The sequence below is a fragment of the Anoplopoma fimbria genome, chromosome 20, assembly GCF_027596085.1.
Source record: "Anoplopoma fimbria isolate UVic2021 breed Golden Eagle Sablefish chromosome 20, Afim_UVic_2022, whole genome shotgun sequence".
Taxonomy (NCBI): Eukaryota; Metazoa; Chordata; class Actinopteri; order Perciformes; family Anoplopomatidae; genus Anoplopoma; species Anoplopoma fimbria.
The window spans coordinates 27,672,390-27,690,296 of NC_072468.1; the positions used below are offsets into that span (position 1 = coordinate 27,672,390).

The window sequence follows — 17,907 nt, forward strand, 5'->3', positions numbered from 1 at the left end:
ATACAGAAAGTTAAGACAACACAGGGGTTAAATCACTGTCAACAAGTATTGTCTATGTTTTTAAACATTATCTTTGTCATTTTAAAATGTACTAAACTGCTTTAACAGTGAAATCCCCCTAGGATTAAAAAAGTATCTATTAATCTATCGTAAAAAATAAAAGTAGGAAAACAGTCGGTACGCACCTGAGTGTGACTCCGTTCAGGTGGAGCAGCAGGTTTTAGTGTGAGAGCAATTATGGTTTATAAACCAGATATCTGGGCGTGTCTGAGCTTGTTACACTACACTACATTACATTACATTACACTACATTAGAGTCATTTAGCAGAGGCTTTTCTCCAAAGCGACTTACAGTCAGTAGTATGTTACATATCATTCACCCATTCACACACTGATGACAGGCTACCATCAAGGTGCCACCATCAGACTCTAACTAACATTCATCATCAGTCCACACCGATGGCCTTCAGGAGCAACTTGGGGTTAAGTGTCTTGCCCAAGGACACATCGACTGCCGAAGCCGGGTATCGAACCACCGACCCTCTGATTGGAGAACTACCTTGTTCTCCAAACACCACACAACATCACGGCTGTGGCTGATTGTCTTTGATATCTTCACTTCTTCTCGGCTCCTCTTCTCTCCATCATCACTGATGATCAGTCGATGAACCAGTGAGGTTCTGGTTTAATCCCCCGCTGTAGAGCTCTCCTGTCCTGGACCCTGAACGCCTCATGTTAGTGTTTCTGTTGCTCCTCTGTTAAAGTTAACAAGAACTTCTTCAGTTTCCTTCAGAAATACAGAAGTTTATAACAACAATAAAGAATGATACTATAATGATATTTGTCGTAAAATATTTATTATCGATTTTTGTTACATTGCATTATGTAACTCAATCTTACGATTTTCCTTAAATTTCAGTTTGATAATTTATTTGAATGGATTGCTTTCTTGTACAGATAACCAGTCCCTCTGATGTATCTCTCCTCCTGCTGCAGCTCCTGGACTTCCTCAGGGTTCAGATCTAGGTCCTCCATGTATCTGTCCGTCTGTTTCAGTCCTACTGGACTCCACAGTCCCTCCTCCTCCATCAGCTGCAGCACTCTCTCCAGATCCTTCTTGTATTCTGTTCCTGCTGTTCCTCTGTGGTCGCCTCTGGATATGCAGACAAAACCACCTGCAGAAAACACACAATTTATTCACTTATATGAGTTGTATACTGGAGGAAGCAGATTATATGAACGACGCTTCTAAATACTCACAAAACAGATTAACACAACCGTTAAAAAACCAACAACTCTGAGAGATTCAAGAACATTTAGAGTGTTACTCTTATTAGCTTCAGTAAAACTAGTGCTTTGTGTTTATTATGTTATCAGGTTATTGATGAAACTGCACCACCGAGACTCAACTCTGTCTGAAATCATATTTATATTTTAACAGCTAATATGTTTTGGTTGAACATACAAACTCATAAAATGTTAAAACTGAGGTTTTGCTAAACTTTGGAACGTTTTTGATTCACTACAAGAAAAGACACAAACACAGAACAGACTCCTCTGTGTGACGGGTAGGGGGCGCTAACATGCTCCATTGGCTGTAGGTTATTTGGAACTACAAAAGCAGCTTTTTATTGATATTATTTCATAATAGGTTGGGGTTTTTTTTAAATTTGGGATTAATTTATTATGCTGAATAAATATTTCAACTGTTAATAATGGGGGTTTTTTCACTAAGAATCAGGAGACTCGTTTCATATAGATATCCTGACTTATTGTCTTGTCTTAACTTAAGTTTCAACAATAGGAAAATCCTTTCTTTCTATATCAGAAGTTCCTGAAGTCATGGCTGTGTCACATCATATCTCAGACCTCCTGTCTTATCTTAAGAATTCCTGACTTTACCTGAAAGACTCGTCCCTCGTCCTGTCGTTCCCGTTTCTTTGATCAGAATGTACCTGAACTCTCACCTCTAACTGACCAGCTGGTCCGCTACCATGGACCAAAGGAAAGACAGGCATTCAGTTTTACTCACGAGGAGATGGAGGCACTAGTTGTGCGGGTGGAGGAGTAGAAACCACACTTTTTAAATGAATTGACTGTGTTGGTAGTCGATATGTATATCCATAAAAATATGGTCCGGGTAAATTAAAGCATATATATATATATCATATGTATTATATAGTCTGAGTATCCATTCAGTCATATATTTAAATGTTCATGTTGTTCCCCATACACACCTAACACTTAATTGTTCTGAATCCAGTGCCGTGTTTACCCCCTCCTCAGTTAGGATTCCTGACTTTAAAAATCCTTAAGTTAGGACGGTTCTGTAGTTGCTTAAACTCTTTCCTAAGAAAGGACAGAATTGTATCCTAAATGTAGTTAGGAGACATGTTTCTGTACAACCAAAACTCTGTCATCTTAAACTGAGATAAGATAAGATCTCAGACTGAGGAAGTTTCTGTAGAACTTTATATTTAATCTGTTCCCGGTCTGGTCCCCCATTCAAAGCTCCTAAACCGCCCCTGAAGGATTATGGGTCTTGGTTTACTAATGATAAAGTCAACAGTGACTTGGGGAAGGACACAGGTTCTGAAGGGTCTGCAGGTTCTGAAGGGTCTGCAGGTTCTGAAGGGTCTGCAGGTTCTGAAGGGTCTGCAGGTTCTGAAGGGTCTGCAGGTCTTCCTCTGAGGCTCCATTCAGACCCGAGAACCTCCATGTCCCCCTCGACCCCAGTGGACGTCTGAAACCACTAACTACTCAAAGGTTGATCTTTTCTTTACTACAGTCTCACTAACGGTGCTAAATGTGGGTGTTAGTTGGTGACCTGGTTTGGCGGCGTGGCAGAGCTCCCTGACAACACTGACTGGTACAAAACCAGTATCCAGAGCACCGACGATGATCACCACATCAAACGTACCTGAAACCAGAGAAGAAGAGGAGCCATGTTCAGTTACCAGGAAATCCTACTTTAACTGTCAAAGACGAGTGAGTCGTTGAGTCAGAGTGTGTTTGTAGTGTGAGTGATGTGTACCAGTCTGTGCAGGCAGTGGTTCTGTTCCCAGTAAGGCCAGTTTGAGCTCCTTATAGAGGCCGGTCTTAGCAGCTTGATCCAGCATGCCTTGACTGCCGTCCACTCCCACAAAGTGCTTGAAGCCCAGTTCAACCATCTATAAGCACAAGAAGAAGAACAGGACCAACATCAACACTGAAACGAGTAGCGATCAGATATGACCTGATGTGCTTCTATTCTTTATTTTATTTCACTGTTTTGGACGGTGTTTGGCTAACAGCTATCAGCATAAACACCAGAACACACCCTGCTGAGTACATCACCGCCATGCAGACGCTGCTATGCAGGCAGACCTACAACGTCCTTCACAGTTTGATTTCTCCAATAACTTGATTAGACAGTGAAGGGTCTCTAAAAGATAACGATAACTCTGAGGCTCTTCTTCACAGTGAAAAGGTTTCAGCTCACCAGTTTAGTGACCAGTCCAGACCCACAGGCAACATCCAGAACCTGAACCTCCTCACGATTCCCAGAGAAGTTGGCATTCAGCAAATCTACCCCCAAATTCGGTGCTCTGAAGTTTACCATCTGGAGATCCTGTTGATGTAACATTTGTTTAAGTTGTCAGAATTAACACTTTAAGGAAAAGTTACTCTAATGGTAAGAGTTAAATGGAGTTTAATTCATTACATGTGACACTGTGGTTTAGAGTCGTAACAGTCAGTCGATTGATTCATCAGATAATAGATCTGCAATGATAATTGATTGGTTGTGAGGATTTGTGAGGATTCCATATGAGTGTAAACTGAATATCTATGGGCTAACAGTAAAACAGTATCCGGTCCATCAGACAGGGCCGTCCCCTCGCCTCCATTTTGTTCTAATTATTTCTAATCAGGGGTTATTTGATGCAGTTCGCTGGTACTAGGGTATATTTATGGACAACATAGTGTTATTGTATGCAGATGATTTAGTTTTATTCACTGATAATTCTGCAGATTCAAACAGTGTGTCTACTGACATTGGAAACAAATACAGACGCCTATTTATCTGAAAGAGTAACTGATAGAATCAGAGGAGGTGAGGTAGAAGTATGATGATATTGAATCAACTGTGAATCCAAACCGACCAAAGCTGCTACTGTTAGTTGTCAGACATGTTAAAGCCCACAGGGAATGTAGGTTTAATTCTTAAAATTGATTTTTTCCCTTGTTTTCTTGAAGTCTCCATCAGACCTGAAGATGATGAGTTTCTGTCCACTGACCTGTTCGTACGTCTCTGCCCAGCTGTCGTAGAACTTCATCCTTTGCTGTGAATTGAATCCGTCGCTGGACTTGAGTAAGGTCCTCAAATCGTCCACAGTTCTGCTGCATTCTTCTGACATGGTGAGGACACGACCTGAAACCTGCCTGAGGGCAAACAGGTAACATGTCCCGAACATGTCAGATGCCCACACAGGAATGCAGAACTCAAACCTGATTTCAGACATTTTTTCTTTACTCACTTCTTTCATAAAATCTCAGCAGAACCTGAAGGCAGCAGGACAGAGCTCTACATTACATCATCTGTAAACTACACGTGTCTGCTACAAAATGAACACACATATCTGAACACACATCAGACTGATCCGTTAGAACTCGGGTTCTGTCGTTTATGAAGGATGACGTCAGATTACAGCGGATCATAAATCCTGAGGCTCAGCCTCCATTACTACTTTCTTTTCTGCAATGAAACGTTGTTAAAGTGTTAAAGCTGCTGCCACATTTTATAATAAAATGTGTTGATTAATGACTTGAAATTTAGAAGAATTTAACTGATTGATTTGATCATACAAACGGCTTCTGTGACAGATCTAATCTAATTGTGATCTGCCCCACTCTGTTTGTATTTGTCTTCTCAGGCAGGAACAAGCATCCAAGAACATCTTGATGCCATCACTACCAGCACTCAGCCTGTCTCCTGGCAGTTGGCGTTAAGAAGAATGCAATCCAGCAGTTCTACATCATTCTGGACAAGAATGTCACACCCTGCAGGTCAACCTCTTCCCTTGGTGCTTTCGATGAACTCTTCAAGGCACATTGTGTGTTTAGCACATCATACAACACCATGCTTCACAACATGTATGTTTTCCTTCAGACTACTGTGCACAACATTGACGTTGCCAAAGTTAAAGAGAGTCCTCGTGTTGCTGAAGTTAGAGCAAGATTGCTTCATTAGTGGTTCAAATCTGTCCATCATGAAGTGTTTTGTTTGTAAGGCAGAATTAGATGGTTCAAATATGCTTGTTAGGCATATACGATCAGTTCATGGTTATTTTCCTGGGAGACGTCTCCACTTGAGGTGTGTTGAGTCTGGATGCAGCCTGGTGTTTGGTACATTTTCTGGTTTTAGGAAACATCTGAATACTAAACACACAGACAATACTGATGATGACTGTGACATTGATGTTCATGTAAGCAATGATGAAGATATCTCAGTCAATGCAGAGAGAACAGCAGTGGATTCTGAACCATCAACATCCAGTAAGGATGTTGATGGTTCGTGTGCTACTGCTTTAGCACAACTCAAGATGTCTGGATTAAGTCAGTCTAGTGTAAATGGTTTTGCCTCATCAATGGAAGAATCAGGCAAATGCAGCTTTACAGTGCTTATCTCCACAGGACACAGAAATTAAGAACAAAATAGAACAATCCTTTCAGAAGTTGGAAAACCCCTTCTCAGCCTTAAATTCAGAACCTAAACGAAAAGAGCATTTCACTAAGAAATGGGGTTATGTTGAGCCTGTTGAAAAACTGCTCGGAACAAGATTTGACAGCAGAAGAAATAAAACAACAGGCACCTATGACCAGGTCATTGTCACTGACAAATTTGCATACATTCCTATTTCAGAAAATCTGAAGTTAATTCTTAAAAACACAGAACTGGCGGCAATGTTACAGCTCAGATGCATGCCCAAGGAAGGTGTTTATGCAGACTTGAGAGATGGCAGTTATTTCAAAAACAGTCCTTCATTTTCCGTTGAGAAAGATGCCTTGCAGATTCAGCTATTTTATGATGACTTTGAGACTGGAAATCCCTTGGGATCAAAGAAGGGTATACACAAAGTAGGAGCTATATATTTTACACTAAGGAATTTTCCTCCAGTCTTTAATTCCTCGCTAGCGAATATTCATTTATGTGCTCTTTTCCATGCGCAGGACTTCAAGCGTTATGGGTTTGATTCAATCCTTGAGCCACTTGTCCATGATCTAAGAATCCTTGAGCAAGAGGGACTGAAAGTCCACTCATCTGAACATGTGATTGGTGGTACCGTAGTTCAGGTCACTGGGGATAACTTGGTTAGCATAGCCTTTTTGGCTTTGTGGAGTCATTTACCGCGCGATATTGTTGTCGTTTCTGTCGGCTTGAGAAGGTTTGTTTCCAATCTGTGTTCTGTGAAGATGATCCAAAAGTTGTATTGAGAACTGTTGAGATGCATACACACCACTGTGAAACTGTACAAACTAATTCCACACTACCTCATTTAAACGGTGTGAAGCGTAATTGTCTTTTGAACACTACAGTTTTTCCACACGGCAAACAATTTTTCAGTGGACATCATGCATGATGTTTTGGAAGGGATTGCTAGGTTTGAGGTTAAACTCATTCTTCAGTACATACAGCAAAACTTCCTAAATGCTGAGCAATTAGCTGGTAGAATCCAGGCATTTGATTATGGTTACAATCAGCAGCGAAATCGCCCCCCTGGAGTAAAGCCCTTTGATGGGAGCAATGCTTTAGGTTTGAATGCCATACAGTCATGGTGTTTACTGCCAAACATGCCTCTGGTTTTTGGGGATTTGATACACAGTGATGATAAATACTGGCATCGCCTTCTGTTATTGTTGCAAATAGTTAACATCGTCTTTTCACCTGTTGTTTCAGAAGGCATGAGCATTTTCTTAAAACATTTGATCATTGATCACCATGTCCTGTTTAAGCAGATATTTCCAGGAGTCAATCTCATACCAAAACATCACTTCTTGATTCCTTATCCACGTAGCATCAGAAACATTGGTCCAGTTCTGCACATGTGGTGCATGCGCTATGAAGCAAAAAGCTTTAAGAACATTACATTAACCTTGGCCAGAAAACCAAAGTGTTACATCAATGTATCAGGAATGTTTTAGAATTGAAAGACTGATTTTGGGCCCAGGAGAAAAAGTGGAAGTTGCTGACCTCGTAGGTAGTGAAGAGATTGCGTCCAAGCTTAGAACTCCTGTGTCTACATCATGGTACAGAGTACCGCCGTGATTTCGTAATTTGTATCGCTGTAGCATTTGAGATGCCGGTGTTTTGTAAAATGAAGACCATTGTTGTGAAGGGAAATGATGTGTTGCTTTGTGGACAACTGATGGAAACTATGTGTTTTGATGATCATTACCATGCATTTAAGGTCAGGCTGCAGCCAGATAAAGTGTTTAAAGTAGTATTTGCTAATGAGCTTTGTTACTTCAAGCCATTTGATGTTCAAATGCCATATGGCTCAATAGATTCAACATCATTTATTATCCCATATTGCCATTTTATGGAGATGTGAATCTGCAATGAGGTTTTTCTACATGCTTGTGAAAGAAAAAGAATGGCATACATGATTTGTTTTGAAAGAAAAAGGTTAAAAATATGGTAAAGTACATTCCAACATTTGTAATTTTATGGAGAAGTGAAGCTACAATTATTTTTCTACTTTTTTATACTTGTGAAAGGAAAAAAGTAATACAAATATAAAGTTGTTGAATGCATTTTGCTGTTTTGTCATGTTTATCAACTGAAGTCATCCACGTTTTACCATCACCTGAATATAGTGTTAATAAGCATAGAAATGTAACTCTTGTTGGAGTCGATTTGTCAACTTTGTCGAGGTATTCATCAACACCATTAAGAGTGATCGTTGCACTACACAGAGTGTAACTTCGGTTGTAGTGTTGAATGTTATCGACACTATTCAGTGTACACCAGTGTTCATTCTTAACTCTATGTGGAGTCAATTTTACTCAGACATTTCAACACTGTAGTTTGACACCAATTTAAAGTAGGACCAAATACACTCTGAAATGGTGTTAAATTCAACTCTATAAGTGTCACTATGACTGTGTAGTAGTAGTTGTAGAGGTAGTTTGTTCTCACCTGTGTGTGAATAATGAGTCCAGGTAGAGGAGCAGGGGGATCAGTGAAGCTGGAGACTGGTTCATACAGGTCTGGGGTCAGCAGGTCGGACCGGTTTGGCCGGTTGGACCTCATAGTGGGGTTGATTTGTACGTTCAGAAGGCCTTTGTGAAACTGCTGCATGTGTTGAAGCGGTTTTCACTCCTGATCACAGCCGGGTTTATTTATCAGACTTTTCTCCAACAAAGATTTAACCCTGAATGACAATAAACACATTCAGAGGAAATATGAAAGTCATAAAAAAGTCAAGAACATCTAAGATTACAATAGAATTCTGAAAGAGATACGACTGTGTTAGAATGAGAGACGTACAGGTCTGTGCCGGGTTATCAACAGTGCTGATCAGAGGAAGTTCAGCTCAAAGAGAATAAAGAACAGCTTTGAGATGAAGCCCTGAGCCGTTTAGGGAGTTAACGTATGTGTTGATGAGTTTCTCAGGAAATGACTTGTGGTCCGCTGCTTTTAGGGAAGTACAAGTAAAACATTACAAGACGAGATGGAATGGAGACGATGTTGAAAGAAGAAAAAGAGAAGAAGGAAAGGAGGAAGTCCGATGAAGTATTTCACAAACCGTCCGTCGGTGGTGTTACACTCAGCTCACTTTTGTGTTCTGGAGAAGACGTGAACGCTTAAAGAGAAAACTAAGGATGGCGGTTTGGGACAGAAAGGTTCTGTGGAGCTTCATGTTCCTTCTGTCAGGTGAGACGACGTCTGTCTGTCCGTTCTGTTGTTGTCCTCTTTTCTGTTCTCTCCTCTTCTTCATGTGAAAACTGTTTCTGTTTCATCAGCTTCTGATTTTGGTCAAAATTCAATAATAACAACAAAAAGCAGAATTATTATTCCCGGCCTCTATTTTGACTTCCTGTGCTGAAAAGACCTCTGGACCAACACCAATCACATCATTTATAATAATCCAATTACATATAAAATATAAATAATGCTCTGAGAGGAGCCGCTGGGCCTTAATAAGTCCTTTAATGTTTTATATTTAAGTACATGATAATACATTTTGAATACAGGGCTTCGTTGTTTTCCTGCAGTACACGATGTGTGTACTTATTCTATAACTGGGCTCTCTTATCTCCTTCCTTCATGTTGTCACTTCCCTTCATGTGTCTTTAACTAAACTCTATTTATACGCCGCCCAGTTTATGAGCAGGAATCAGAATCAGTCGTTATGAGTCACAACGAAGTCGGCAGCAGTTTAAACGTTTTCCAGCACAGAACACAACTTTTAAAAATCGATGACAGCACTATTCAGGAGATTTGATTTATGTGATGAAAGCAGGAACATTCAGAGTCCGTCTACAGAACTCTAGTTTAAAGTGTTAAAACGTCTTTAGTGAGTTCTCTGGTTTCAGTCTGAACCAGGAGGCAGGATTTAAGGTTATCCAGGTAACTTCAGGGTTAACGTCAGTCCTGCTCCTTCTTCTTACCTGGCAGATCACCATGGTAACTGATGCTGAGCACACCTGGAGCATAAAGGCTCCGCCCACTGACCAATCAGAGCTCAGTTCATGGAGCGTTATGTTTAAGTCATAATTCAGACTAAAAGTAACAAAGCTTTAACGCTAACTGATGAACTGATAATAAATCACAGTGTTTATGTGTTTAAATGAAGATATTTATAAAATCACTGCTTTAAATAGAGACCACAGATTTTAATCACATGAGTGTATTATATTAATTAATGTGTTGTAGAGTCTAGAGCCGTGTGTTGTCGGAGTTGTTTCTTTGCTCCGGTTACTTTAATCTCTGCTGTGATGATTATGAGTTATGGACAGAAATCTACTGCTTTGATTATGATTTCATATTTATTCTTTATTTGCCCCCAAGTCGGGGTTACAGCTGAAAGATAAGGATATAATAGTTACACAAACGCCGTCAGATACATCTACAACACATTCATTTATTATATGAAACACATGTAATCATAGTCAGATTAATAGTCTCGAGATGGTTTTCTAGACCGCAGAGTGAAAAACCACAACAAAGTTTCTGTCTGCGTGTAGAAAAAGGCGAGATCAAATGTCAGGTCTGTAAATATAGTTTTGATCTCTGATTACAAAGACAAAGAGACTCACAGACACTGAATTCTGTCATTTCCTGAAACCATTTTTATTTATTTTTTACAGATGTTGTGAGTGATAGAGTGAACTATCCAGGTCCAGTTTGTGCTGTGAAGGGATCCACGGTCACCATCCCCTGCACCTTCACACCTCTGAAGTCTGTCTCTGAGGGTGGAAGAGAGGTTTCAGTCGAGATCGTCAGAGTCGTCTGGTGCCAGAACCATCCAATTTGTCAGGGCAGCACTCCGACCGTGTACGACAGCGAGTTACTATACAACAACATCAACAACCCTCGTTACAGATACCTGGGAGACAAGAAGGGAGACTGTTCTTTACAGATCACAGATGTACAGGAGGAAGACGATGAAACTCTTCGCTTCAGAATGGAAGCTCATACCAGTTCAGGACATTTTACTGGCCAAGCAGGAGTGAAAGTCACCGTGACTGGTAAGAACACCGTCTTGTTATTATTGACAGGATGGATGATCATGTGATTTATTAGCTTGACATCACAAGAATCAAGCTGCCGTGCGAGATAAACTGTGTTTGTCTAACAGGGCGGATCTTTGTGAATCCGACTGTTTTTTAAATGAGCCTCATTTGCATAGACAGTTGTGTCTGCACATAACCTGATGCTTTAAAATACTTTAAGAATAACACTCTTTCTTTTCGTCTTATTTGTGCGGTTTAGTGGAGACAAAGACTCATTCTAGTCACGTGGAATTTAACCTTCTTAAAGTCTTAAATCTGATCTGGGTTTCATCTGATTTCATTCTGATATTACTGCCAAATACATATATTAAAGAACAACTAAAGGATTTGTTCACGCTCCAAGTATTAAAGTAGTTAAAATATAATCATGGTCACAAAGGTAAGACCTGCTAAATGCAGATAACTCAGGAAAAAATATAGAACGGGGATCATCGGTTCTAAGAACTTAAATCATAATTCATAAATGAAAACTCAAGAAGATGAAATCCTGTGTTAAGGTTCTTGTTCACTTTAACAGAGGAGCATTAGACACTGTCATGAGGTGTTCAGGGTCCAGGACAGCAGAGCTCTACAGCGGGGGATTAAACCAGAACATCGTTGGTTCATCTACTGATCATCAGTGATGATGTATTTATGGATTAAACTGTGAGTGAAGTGAAAATAACATCCATGATGTTTTTCAGACGGAACTCAAATGAAAATAAAGAACGCCACAGACAGACCAGAAGCAGTCACACTGAACTGCACCTCAGGGTGCTCCTTCCACCAACTGGAGGTCACCTGGTTGAGAAATGGCCACGCCCTCAAACACACTGGCCCCTCCCTCTATCTCGGCACTCCGACTGCACAGGATTCTGGGAACTACACCTGTGGTTTGAAGAACAACAACCGCACTCTCTCCAAGCCGTTTAGTCTGTATGTGGAGGCTGAAGAGGAAGGTTTGTTTGATCAGTTTCTATCAGTCAGACACCCAGAACCAGATTAAAGATGGATACAGAGAGTACCTGAACAGGTAGTGAACAGAGTACCTGAACAGGTAGAGAACAGAGTACCTGAACAGGTAGAGAACAGAGTACCTGAACAGGTAGTGAACAGAGTACCTGAACAGGTACAGGTAGAGAACAGAGTACCTGAACAGGTACAGGTAGAGAACAGAGTACCTGAACAGGTAACAGGTACCTGAACAGGTAGAGAACAGAGTACCTGAACAGGTAACAGGTAGAGAACAGAGTACCTGAACAGGTAGAGAACAGAGTACCTGAACAGGTAGTGAACAGAGTACCTGAACAGGTAGAGAACAGAGTACCTGAACAGGTAGAGAACAGAGTACCTGAACAGGTAGGTAGAACAGAGTACCTGAACAGGTAGAGAACAGAGTACCTGAACAGGTAGAGAACAGAGTACCTGAACAGGTAGAGAACAGAGTACCTGAACAGGTAGTGTACAGAGTACCTGAACAGGTAGAGAACAGAGTACCTGAACAGGTAGAGAACAGAGTACCTGAACAGGTAGAGAACAGAGTACCTGAACAGGTACAGGTAGAGAACAGAGTACCTGAACAGGTAGAGAACAGAGTACCTGAACAGGTAGAGAACAGAGTACCTGAACAGGTAGAGAACAGAGTACCTGAGCAGGTAGAGACAGAGTACCTGAACAGGTAGTGAACAGAGTACCTGAACAGGTAGAGAACAGAGTACCTGAACAGGTAGAGAACAGAGTACCTGAACAGGTACAGGTAGAGAACAGAGTACCTGAACAGGTAGAGAACAGAGTACCTGAACAGGTAGAGAACAGAGTACCTGAACAGGTAGTGAACAGAGTACCTGAACAGGTAGAGAACAGAGTACCTGAACAGGTAGAGAACAGAGTACCTGAACAGGTACAGGTAGAGAACAGAGTACCTGAACAGGTAGAGAACAGAGTACCTGAACAGGTAGAGAACAGAGTACCTGAACAGGTAGAGAACAGAGTACCTGAACAGGTAGAGAACAGAGTACCTGAACAGGTAGAGAACAGAGTACCTGAACAGGTAGAGAACAGAGTACCTGAACAGGTAGAGAACAGAGTACCTGAACAGGTAGAGAACAGAGTACCTGAACAGGTAGAGAACAGAGTACCTGAACAGGTACAGGTAGAGAACAGAGTACCTGAACAGGTAGAGAACAGAGTACCTGAACAGGTAGAGAACAGAGTACCTGAACAGGTAGAGAACAGAGTACCTGAACAGGTAGAGAACAGAGTACCTGAACAGGTAGAGAACAGAGTACCTGAACAGGTAGAGAACAGAGTACCTGAACAGGTAGAGAACAGAGTACCTGAACAGGTAGAGAACAGAGTACCTGAACAGGTAGAGTACAGAGTACCTGAACAGGTAGAGGACAGAGTACCTGAACAGGTAGAGAACAGAGTACCTGAACAGGTAGAGAACAGAGTACCTGAACAGGTAGAGAACAGAGTACCTGAACAGGTAGAGAACAGAGTACCTGAACAGGTAGAGAACAGAGTACCTGAACAGGTAGAGAACAGAGTACCTGAGCAGGTAGAGAACAGAGTACCTGAACAGGTAGTGAACAGAGTACCTGAACAGGTAGAGAACAGAGTACCTGAACAGGTAGAGAACAGAGTACCTGAACAGGTAGAGAACAGAGTACCTGAACAGGTAGAGAACAGAGTACCTGAACAGGTAGAGAACAGAGTACCTGAACAGGTAGAGAACAGAGTACCTGAACAGGTAGAGAACAGTGGGTTTATCAGAGCTAGTAGTCATGTGATCCATTGTGACCAGAATACAATATATTGTGTCTTTAACATTGATTCATGTTTAGCCCACATAGTGTGAATGTAGTCTTATTTTGAAAAGCTGACAGAGTAGCAGAGTGAAGGTGTTTAATGACCCAGAGCTGTGACTGTAAGGATTTTAACAGTGTGTGTGTTCTCAGGAGGAGTTCCGATGTCTCTGATAGTCGGTGTGGTGTTTGGGGTCCTGCTGGCTCTCTGCACTCTCATCCTGGTCCTCTTCATCATCAGAAGGTACTTTATCAGCCCTGATGTATTCATATGTACACGTGGCATTGTTGTTGTTTTTATACCTCTACATAGTAGTTTAAGGTTTCATGTAATTGTTCTTAGCTTCATGTTTGTTTCTCTGTACTTAAGTCCATTGAGTACGTTGTGTTTACATATAACAAAATGTAATATAAAGCTGATTCTGCTGCTGAATTCACTGCAACACAACTGGAAGAAGTAGTTATACTCATGTACTGTTACTCAAGTACATGTTGGAAATACTCAAATACTTCCATTTATTCCATGTCATACTTTTTTACCAGTACTTCTCAGAGGGAAATATTGTACTTTTTACTGCACTACTTTACTTAAATATATATATATATATATATACTTTATCTTACAGAAATACATCAAATTATCCAAAGATAGGAAAATGAAACGTATTAATTCTGACTTTTGTATGTCATTATAATAAAAACATCTAATTGTTCAGTGAAGTCACTCAGACTTATATGTTAATTTTTGAATGATGTGTTTTTCTTTTACTGAGATGCTAAATCATAATTCTAAAATAACCTTCATAGTTTAATTTATCACCAGATGTTTTAAATCAGGGGCTTCCACATTTGTTTTTCTTCTCACTTACATATATCAATATATAAATACATTACATTACATTACAGTCATGTAGCAGACGCTTTTATCCAAAGCGACTTACAGGAAGTGTGTTCAACATAGGTATTCAAGAGAACTACTAGTCACCAGAAGTCATCAGTGCATCTCCTTTCTTAAACAAGCATCTAAGAGCATAAACCAGAGCAAAGGTACAGAAACAAACTAATATGATACAATAAGAGGAAGGCTCAGGTAGTACTTCTTTATCAGAGTACTTCTAGTAAGGTAGTACTCATCAGGTAGTACTTCTTTATCAGGTAGTACTTCTTTATCAGGTAGTACTTCTTTATCAGGTAGTACTTCTTTATCAGGTAGTACTTCTTTATCAGTACTTCTTTATCAGGTAGTACTTCTTTATCAGGTAGTACTTCTTTATCAGTAGTACTTCTTTATCAGGTAGTACTTCTTTATCAGGTAGTACTTCTTTATCAGGTAGTACTTCTTTATCAGTAGTACTTCTTTATCAGTACTTCTTTATCAGTAGTACTTCTTTATCAGTAGTACTAGTACTTCTTTATCAGGTAGTACTTCTTTATCAGTAGTACTTCTTTATCAGGTAGTACTTCTTTATCAGGTAGTACTTCTTTATCAGGTACTTCTTTATCAGTAGTACTTCTTTATCAGGTAGTACTTCTTTATCAGGTAGTACTTCTTTATCAGGTAGTACTTCTTTATCAGGTAGTACTTTTTATCAGGTAGTACTTCTTTATCAGGTAGTACTTCTTTATCAGGTAGTACTTCTTTATCAGTAGTACTTCTTTATCAGGTAGTACTTCTTTATCAGGTAGTACTTCTTTATCAGGTAGTACTTCTTTATCAGGTACTTCTTTATCAGTACTTCTTTATCAGGTAGTACTTCTTGAAGAGGTGAGGTTAAAGATGGGCAGTGACTCTGCTGTCCTGAGGTCAGTGGGGAGTTCATTCCTCCACTGTGGGGTCAGGACAGGAAGAAGCTGTGACCGGGTGGATCGGCTGCAGGGACCTCTGAGCGACGGGGCAACCAGTCACCCCGAGGCAGCAGAGAGGAGTGGTGGGGGGGTGTAGGGCTGGACCATACATATAATCATAAGCTTATGAAGCTCATACAGATGCTGAACCTCCTGATGTTGTCGTGTTTTATTTGCAGGAAGCGAGCAGCAGAAAAGAGTCAGTCAGCTGAGAGAACCGAGGACGGACAGGAGGTCAGTCATCGATCTTTATTAATGATGATCACCTTTATGTATACATAGGGTTAGGATTATATATATATATATGTATATATATATATATATATATATATATATATATGTATATATGTATAAATGAAAGAGGTATTTGTGCTCAGCTGTCTGCTCATAACTCATTCATGTAAATATGAATATTAACTGATGTATTAGACGTCTGTGAGTCCAGCAGGTGAAACCTCAGGTGTCTGACTGCTGGTTTATTAATATAACAGCATTTAATCACATTATGTTTTTGTATATTTCGTCCAAGCGTAATCATTATGGAGTTATTGTTTCATTAGATGTTTGCCGGTTATGATTTATGGATTACTGATGTTCCTGTTAAACTCGTCTCATGTCTTCTTCTCAGCCTGCTGACCTCTACAGTGACGTCCAGATGGGAGGAGGTCAGAGACAGGAAGTCAGAGAGGACGAGGACACCGTCAGCTACGCCCCCATCCAGTTCAAACAACGGAGCAAAGCCAGGTACTGAGGGGGATAATAATAATGATTACTATTATTATTATTATTATTATTAATTGTATTATTATTTATATTAATAATTAAAACAATGATCATAATAACAATAATAATAATAATTGTTTGTTTGTGTGTTTGTTTGTGTGTTTATTTGTTTGTGTGTTTGTTTGTGTGTTTGTTTGTTTATTTCTGTTTGTTTCTGTGTTTGTTTTTGTTTGTTTGTGTGTTTGTTTGTGTGTTTGTGTTTGTGTGTTTGTTTGTTTGTGTGTTTGTTTCTGTGTTTGTTTCTGTGTTTGTTTGTTTCTGTGTTTGTTTGTGTGTGTTTGTTTGTTTGTGTTTGTGTGTTTGTTTGTGTGTTTGTTTGTGTGTGTTTGTTTGTTTGTGTTTGTGTGTTTGTTTGTTTGTGTGTTTGTTTGTGTTTGTTTGTTTGTGTGTTTGTTTGTTTGTTTGTTTGTGTGTGTTTGTTTGTGTTTGTGTGTTTGTTTGTGTGTTTGTTTGTGTTTGTTTGTTTGTGTGTTTGTTTGTTTGTTTGTTTGTGTGTTTGTTTGTTTGTTTGTTTGTTTGTTTGTTTGTTTGTTTGTTTGTAGAGCGGAGAAGGAGGAGGATGACTCCATCATCTACAGCTCGGTGGTTGGTCGAAGCTGAGGTCACATGACCTTCAGGGTTCTGGAGGTGTGTTCCTACGATGTCTTCTCTTCATTCATCACTGAGACAGTATGAACATGTTATTACAACTTTATAACTATTCATCTGACCATTAATATGATATCACCATTACTGCTTGTGGATCTAAACTGGTTCCAACCAGCTGTTACTGGTTTTGAACTGTGACTTTGAGAATGTGACTCTTCACTCACACAGTTCTCTGTCTACTGCCAGTACTACTGATGCTACTGCCAGTACTACTGCCAGTACTACTGATGCTACTGCCAGTACTACTGATGCTACTGCCAGTACTACTGATGCTACTGCCAGTACTACTGATGCTACTGCCAGTACTACTGATGCTACTGCCAGTATACTGCCAGTACTACTGATGCTACTGCCAGTATACTGCCAGTACTACTGATGCTACTGCCAGTACTACTGATGCTACTGCCAGTACTACTGATGCTACTGCCAGTACTACTGATGCTACTGCCAGTACTACTGATGCTACTGCCAGTACTACTGATGCTACTGCTAGTACTACTGATGCTACTGCTAGTACTCGTTAACTCTTTCACAAGAGAAACTTGAATCCAACGTCCAGTTTCTGCAGCGGACTTCCTGGTCCGTCACGTGATGTCATGAGGCCCAAAGAGACTTTTATTATAGACTTATATTAAAAAAGAGACGTCTGTAACTCAGCAGATAATTTAGTTTGAGTTGAATCAACTTCCTTTTATCAATTTTAAAGTTTTATCAGCTAAATCCAGAGCGTAAAATAACCTGTTTAGTTTCCCATGTTTTGGTTCAGAGCTCGCTCAGCATCACATCGGAGGACGATAGTCGATTCAGACTCCTTTACAGAAATCATAAACTTCCTTTCTTTCTGTTGTTTTTAACTCTTTCTCTGTGTTGTACTCAATTGACTTTTTATATTTACAAAATGTTTTGTTGTTTTGTATGTTAAGTAGTATTTTGCCTCGTTGTTTGTACTGATTATAAATTCACTGATTGCTTTGCATATTTCTTTACATAAATACTTTTTGTGTAATTTATAGTAAATGTGTCTTAAATGAATAAAGAATAATTTGGTAAAATGTGAAATAAAGAA

General features: G+C 39.9%; 2 protein-coding genes across 2 annotated transcripts; one reads left to right on the forward strand and one right to left on the reverse strand.

Moving 5' to 3' along the window:
• Nucleotides 1-912: 912 nt before the first annotated feature.
• On the reverse strand, nucleotides 913-8,248 carry LOC129109029 (methyltransferase-like protein 27). The gene is made up of 6 exons (XM_054620946.1): nucleotides 8,180-8,248; nucleotides 4,278-4,422; nucleotides 3,482-3,610; nucleotides 3,035-3,170; nucleotides 2,828-2,920; nucleotides 913-1,175 (listed from the first exon to the last, which is right to left on the reverse strand). The coding sequence occupies exons 1-6, from the start codon at nucleotides 8,242-8,244 to the stop codon at nucleotides 916-918; spliced, it is 828 nt and encodes a 275-aa protein (XP_054476921.1). The 5' UTR covers nucleotides 8,245-8,248; the 3' UTR covers nucleotides 913-915.
• Nucleotides 8,249-8,690: 442 nt separating this feature from the next.
• Nucleotides 8,691-17,907, forward strand: LOC129109021 (uncharacterized). Its single transcript, XM_054620932.1, has 7 exons — nucleotides 8,691-8,917; nucleotides 10,354-10,734; nucleotides 11,463-11,717; nucleotides 13,719-13,809; nucleotides 15,590-15,644; nucleotides 16,039-16,154; nucleotides 16,736-17,907. The coding sequence occupies exons 1-7, from the start codon at nucleotides 8,866-8,868 to the stop codon at nucleotides 16,791-16,793; spliced, it is 1,008 nt and encodes a 335-aa protein (XP_054476907.1). The 5' UTR covers nucleotides 8,691-8,865; the 3' UTR covers nucleotides 16,794-17,907.